General features: G+C 45.2%; 2 protein-coding genes across 2 annotated transcripts in view; both read left to right on the top strand.

The window, feature by feature from the left end:
- Positions 1 to 5,789: 5,789 nt before the first annotated feature.
- On the top strand, positions 5,790 to 6,221 carry LOC115986374 (ATP synthase subunit 9, mitochondrial). The gene has a single exon (XM_031109311.1). It carries the CDS (start codon positions 5,817 to 5,819, stop codon positions 6,039 to 6,041), a length of 225 nt encoding a protein of 74 aa, XP_030965171.1. The 5' UTR covers positions 5,790 to 5,816; the 3' UTR covers positions 6,042 to 6,221.
- Positions 6,171 to 6,573, top strand: part of LOC115986363 (NADH-ubiquinone oxidoreductase chain 5) — a 7,211-nt gene continuing 6,808 nt past the window's right edge. Inside the window, exon 1 of the mRNA XM_031109274.1 lies at positions 6,171 to 6,570. Coding sequence (XP_030965134.1) covers positions 6,342 to 6,570 — 229 coding nt within the window. The 5' untranslated portion in view covers positions 6,171 to 6,341. The remainder of the gene's footprint in view (positions 6,571 to 6,573) is intronic.

Raw genomic sequence — 6,573 nt, 5'->3', positions numbered from 1 at the left:
CTGTGTCAGGCGAGCGGCGGAACTTCTTCCTGTCAGGCAGAGCTTTGCCAAGGCGTATTTTCCTACGTGTGATCGGGCCGGAGTGAAACAAGGGATCAAAGCGTCGAGGCGCGAAGTCTTAAGATCGGATGCAATTCTGAAGCTGGTACATGCTGCACTGGTCCATGTTTCTGGCAGGCCTGGAATCTCTTAGCATATTAAAAGAAATCGGACAAGAGGGTTGGCCAGTAATGGCCATGCCTTCTGATCAACCAACGCATTTTATGCCCTGCTTGATGTGAGCCACAGCCTACTTCTATCCATCATGGACTTGAAACATAATTTTTTCGGCTTCTTGCTCACTCAACACACCTGAGGAGCAGTCCGTCCTTTCCACGCTGATACAATATCCCGTCAATCAAAGCATAATTCAAAGCTTGTTGTTTTACTTACCTGGGAGTTTCTTTAGAAGGATCGGACAAGTACCTGACGAGAGGGTCAAACTTCCTGCCCGATCTCGTCTGGCTCCATTATGTAACAGTCAAAGGTTTTCTGGAATGCTGTTGGAATCGTCCTTTGAACGTTTGTTCAGTTGTCCGATTAGGAAATCTCAAACGTCGAAGACAGCTGGGCCATTGTGTTAGCCTCAACATTGGGCCTTCTAGGTACATGGTCAATCTGAATTTCATCAAACTCGGCGAATCGAGTCTAGGGCTCTTTTTGTGTATGGCTGCTGCTTTGCTTCTATTGCCTGATACTCAGCGATGACTTGTCTCACTACTAGCTGAGAATCACCCTTATTAACGTTAACGTGGATGGATCGCATGCCCATTGCCGCAGCTAGTTCTAATCCGATAAGCAAGGCTTCATAGTCAGCTACGTTGTTCGTGCATAGGAAAAAAAGCCGGTATGAATGGTGAGAAACTAGACCATTAAGAGAGATAAAAACAATACCTGCTCCCGCACCACCTTGCGTACTGGAGCCATCGAAATACATTTGCCATGGAGTTGTGGTCAGACGAATGACCTCTCCATCATTCTGATCGGGCAACTGCTTGCCTAAGTCCAACAGATGATTTATAAAAAATTCGGCCAACACCTGTCCTGTGACTGAGCTCCGAAGTCTTTCATTCATCCCTTCCCACAGTCAGGGTTTTACCTTCCAGATATGGCTATCTGGTCCCAGTATGAAAAGATTCCCGATTTCCTCTATGGAGAGATTGATCCTTTCCGCTGGAGCTCGTTTAAAGGCGTGTTCGTTCGGTTTGTTTATGCTACTATAAATGGATCCCCCCTTTTTTCGTGTACTTACAGGTGGGAAAAGGTTCCCCCACCCAAGGGTTCTTTTGCTTTTGCGTCCGTGCTCGCGCATTCATTTATATAAGTAGAGATTTGCCTACGGATCCTTCGTTCCCTTTGTTCTTGACCCATGAGGAAAGATAGCCCTTCATTTCTTACCGCTCCATACGTGGTGCCGGTTGCTGATTGGCCCAATTTTGGATTGTCCCAGCTAGGGTAAAAAGTCCCAGTCAAGACTCAGGCGACTAGCTCTTCCGGCTCTTTCTCGCTTGCAGCTGTTAGTAGTAGCTCTCCCACAACCCCGTTTTCACGGTTTAGGCTGCTCCCATTTCGCTCGCCGCTACTACGGGAATCGCTTTTGCTTTATTTTCCTCTGGCTACTAAGATGTTTCAGTTCGCCAGGTTGTCTCTTGCCTGCCCATGGATTCAGCAGCAGTTCGAAAGGTTGACCTATTCGGGAATCTCCGGATCTACGCTTATTTTCAACTCCCCGAAGCATTTCGTCGCTTACTACGCCCTTCCTCGTCTCTGGGTGCCTAGGTATCCACCGTAAGCCTTTCCTCGTTTGAACCTCGCCCTTAACTTTAAGGCTATGCCATCCTAAGGTGCTACTAAATGGAAGGATCTTATCAACGTCCATGAATGAGAAATCATAGATCGAACTGCCGAATCGGAAAAATTGGGTGCTATCATATAGCTTTGTATCGGCTAAGTTCACGAGTTGGAGATAAGCGGACTCGAACCGCTGACATCCGCCACAGGGTAAACCGCCGCCTCTCAGGCCCCCGACTGATTCTACCATAGAGGCCAACGATAGACAATAACTCCCCCCCGAACACAGCTTACAACTTTCATCGTACTGTGCTCTCCAAAGAGCAACTCTTCTCAAAATCTCAAAAAAGGATGCTGAGTTGGAATCCCATTCTAACTAAGGATTCTTGTGGTTCCGGAGGATCCAGCTACAGGAGAACCAGGAACGGAATGCCCCCCCCTTTCCGTTCCTGTATGTGAGGAATTCCGCCCACGGGAGTGAGTTTGCTCCGGTTAAAAAGCTGCATACCTTTAGTGCCCTGGGGGATCGAGAATTCCGTTTGCTTTTCCCAACCCTAGGGTTAGCTGCCGGAATGAAGGATTACCTTCTCGAGTCTCGACTCTATCCTAGGGTGCTCTTTCTCATCTGATCCCAAAGCATTCTTCTCCTCCTGCCTAAAGGCATAAATGTAATCCGGCCTTTACCTTTCCTGAGGTAGCTCCTATCTCCGACTGAGCATAACGATTTGCTTTTTAATAAAGAATACCTCGGCGGGGTCGGGTTTCTTAGGATCTACAGGGAAGCCCCTTGCCCGACTTCGACGTTAAGATACGGGGTCTAAAACCAAAACCCCAGGTTTTTTTAACTAACTAAATAAATAGTCGGGTGTGGGGCTTCCCTGTGGAACGTAGTATCGACGATACTGGATCGCCCTTTCCTTTACTGGAAGTTGATCCCCGTTGCCCAAATAAAAGAAAGGGTTGGTTGATCTATTAAGAAAAGGGTGGGGTTCTCGTACTGCCCTCCAAAGTCAGTCTCCTGCGGGCCTCTTCCTGATTGGCCCCATTCGTGTATGTCAAAAAGCGGGATACCTTGACGCCCGTGTTAGCTCTTAAAGGTGGGATGCTTCCCCGTACCGATTCGCCATTTTCCCAGGTGCCCAAGGCATTATCCATTCTCGTTTCACTAAGTTGGGGTGCCTCTACTCCATTCTTTCGGAATGGTATGTGGGCCTTCCTCAAGCAATCCCCTATGACTCAACCCTTGTTCTTGTGCAAAAGCGTCCTCCCCTTCCTCTTTTTCTCGCTCACTAAGGCTAGCGGCTTCCTGCCCCATTTGTGTCTGTCTGCGATCGTGCCTAGCCGGGCAGTTCATCAGGAGCTGCTATCTGGGACCAAGCACTAAGCACTCTTTCTTTTCTGGTAATATATATAAAGTCGGTGTCGGGTTTGTTAGGATTGATTGCCCCATAGATGGACACCTTCCTTGTACTGAAAGGTGAGAGAAGGGGTTCACAAAGACAAGGCTTCGGTTCTTCGCCGATTCAAGTGAGAAAGTCAGTGACATCGAAGACGTATAAGGTAGTCGAGTATGGCTAAGAGCAAACTACCTCTTTATAGTAGTAACCTGAAAGCAGCCGTACTTGAATAAGCAATTTCATAGATGGAGAGATTTCCCTACATGAAAGTCAGAGGCATAATAAAAGGGTATTAGATATAGGCTCAACGAATAGGGTCTATGAACAAAGACCATAGTCGACTGCTCGTCCTCATGGTATGATAACTAAAAGGTAAAGACGAGTGAGTTGATCTTCCAGAGGCCAACCCTTGAGGATGTATGAGGGTTACGAACTCTTTGCTATGGAGACGAAAGAAGAAAGCAGTGAATCCTAGGACCCACAGCTGACAGAAGCCCTACCGCATTCTGTCATTCCCTCTAATAGTTGATGGAGGGTCAATCTTGTCCTACCTGTAAGTAAAGGGCGGTATGAATCCACTCTACAACTATTGGATTCCAAAATCTGAATTCGTCTTATCGTAGATAGCGAAAAGTGCGTTGATTCGGAATGTGTTCAGTTTAGGGGGGACAACAACCCCCCCTTTCATTCCTTCGATCCGTAATGCTTAAATCCGGGGAGGGAAGAAATCCTTTACATATCATGTAGTTCTTTGGTGGGTTTCATTATCCATAAGTAAACCCTTTCTTCAGGTATTTGCTTTCAGTCTCTTATTTACGAATCTTGTTTTTTATCGTATAATAAGGAAAGAAAAGCTGCGGTGATCGCTCACTAGTTTCATCTAGCTAGTGAGGGAAAACCCATTTGTGATTAATAGCGGAAGAGCGGAAGAAAGAGGGGAGTTGAAACATAAAAAAAGATTTGCTATGAGTGCACAGAAGAATTTCTTAGATTGGGACATGAAAATGAGGAGATTCAAACGGATAGAAGAACAAAGGCTAGAAAAGACAAGGCCCACTTTCTTACGATTATGGGCCTTCAAAAGAAGGATCACCTTAGGATTGTCTATGTGCTTAAGTCTTGCATTTCTTTCCTGGTGGGCATACATGCCCGAGAAACTACTCACACAACCATTAGCTTACTTAAAGCCGGAGTATGTACATTTGGTCAATGACACCCTTACCCTTGTTGACCAGATATGTGAATAGCACAACTCAGGGTTCATATGTATGTGTGATGAGCAGCATATTCACAACGAAGTTGCAAGCGCTTTTTCAAAAGATGAGCTTTACGACCCCCTTGGCATAAAGGAAGGGAAGCATAAAGCGAAGGCCCTAGTTGTGATGGTAGGAGCTTTACTGATAACTTTGCTCCTAAATGACTCAGTCGTAAGGTAAGTGCTCTGTGCTTTCTTAGATTACCGAAGTCAAAGACCGAAGTATTGACTTGATCCCATCGGGCACGTAGGCCGGCCGGGAAAGGACAGCTTCAGTCATATCTAGTCTCGAAACCTAGGAATGAAATGAGAGCTAGACCCTTCGTAAGGCGGTGCCGACAAAAGGCTCGTGAAATCTAGGAGAGGAGCTACTCATAAAGGAAGGACTGAAAGGAGAGTTCGGGGGAAACAAAATAGCATTACATTAGGACTAGAACTATGGGGCGTTTTCAACTCAAAAAGAGGAAAATTTGATAGATAAAGAAAAGAAAAAGGCTTCATAAACTGAAGAAGAAAATAGCCTAAAGTAAGAATGGAATGAATGACACTTATCGTATTAGTAGGGAAAAAAACAGAAGGAAGAATGGAACCAACAGGAAATAGAGAAATTAAGGATCCCCCAACGGAAATAGATCTCTCCCTCCCTTAAAACCCTAGTACGCGAAGTGCGCCTTTGGGGCAGCGAATCGGGCTTGAAAAAGAAAGAAATTCACATAGTATTTCGTGTCCCAGACCTTTTTTTGGAAAAAACCCCGAAAACCTACTTTACTTATTTTTGGGTGTTTAGTTGAAACACCAAAAAATTCGAGCAAGTTCTTTTAAAGTCACTTTTTTTTAATGGGAAGCGCAAAAAGACGCAGAGTGAAATAAAAGAATAAAAAAGACTGGTTAGATAACTGTCAATGAAGCAAAATTAGATTTTGCGCGAGCTCATTTCTTATCTGGAGTATTCCCCCCATTCTCACTACTATATAAAGGAACATACTTCCTTTATTTTAAGATTTTAAGACGCGAACTTGAGAGTGAGCTGAATTCTTTGTTTATGGAAGCGCGACTTCCATTCCCTAGTGATACAAATATGGGGGACGTGGTCAATCATTTGACTGCGAATTCCACTCCCCTCCCTGATCTCTATGCGATGGTCGAAGACCTCAGCATTCATGGGGCAACAAGTCCGCATTTTTCTAACGCTGTCACTTTTGTCTCACAATTTTTTGGTGGGGATGGGGGTTAAGGGGGGTGCCCAACATAAAAGGAACGAGGGGAAGAATCGACGAGAAATCCATAACAAAAAATCGTGAATAAAAAAGCGTGACGAGAATTCTCAACCCAAGATGTTAGAAGGTGCAAAATCAATGGGTGCCGGAGCTGCTACAATTGCTTCAGCGGGAGCTGCTGTCGGTATTGGAAACGTGTTCAGTTCTTTGATCCATTCCGTGGCGCGAAATCCATCATTGGCTAAACAATTATTTGGTTATGCCATTTTGGGCTTTGCTCTAACCGAAGCTATTGCATCGTTTGCCTCAATGATGGCCTTTTTGATTTCATCCGTATTCTGATCGAAGAAAGAAGGTTGAACTTTCATAAAGCAAGCACCTCTTTCACATAAGAAAATGGAGGCGGGCTTGGGTACGATCTAACTAAACCGATTCCACATGAAAGAGGACCGGACAATTGCCCTCTTGAGTAATGGGAAGCGGGCTAGTCCCCGAAAATGCTCGTTCCTTTGTCGTTGGGGCTTACAATTCACCTTGTGACTCATTCCTTCGGTCGAGCGTTCTTCAGACAGACGTCGATCAATCTATCACAGGCCGCTTTGTCATTGTCTGATTTTTGGTTGTCTGATCACACTCGAAATTATGTATCTACTTATCGTATTTTTGCCCCTGCTCGGTAGTTCCGTAGCAGGTTTTTTCGGACGTTTTCTAGGATCAGAAGGAAGCGCTATAATGACCACTACGTGCGTTTCATTCTCTTCGATCTTATCTTTGATTGCTTTTTATGAAGTCGCACCGGGAGCTAGTGCTTGCTATCTAAGAATTGCTCCATGGGTCTCATCGGAAATGTTTGATGCTTCTTGGGGCTTCTTTG

Source organism: Quercus lobata, chromosome 1 (genome assembly GCF_001633185.2).
Source record: "Quercus lobata isolate SW786 chromosome 1, ValleyOak3.0 Primary Assembly, whole genome shotgun sequence".
In the NCBI taxonomy this organism is placed as follows: Eukaryota; Viridiplantae; Streptophyta; class Magnoliopsida; order Fagales; family Fagaceae; genus Quercus; species Quercus lobata.
The sequence above is the reverse complement of the archived record's forward strand: the minus strand, read 5'-3'. Positions and strand labels throughout refer to the sequence as shown.

Excerpts from the sequence above, each read along its gene's own strand:
- LOC115986374 (XM_031109311.1), top strand. The coding sequence starts at position 5,817 with ATGTTAGAAGGTGCAAAATCAATGGGTGCCGGAGCTGCTACAATTGCT.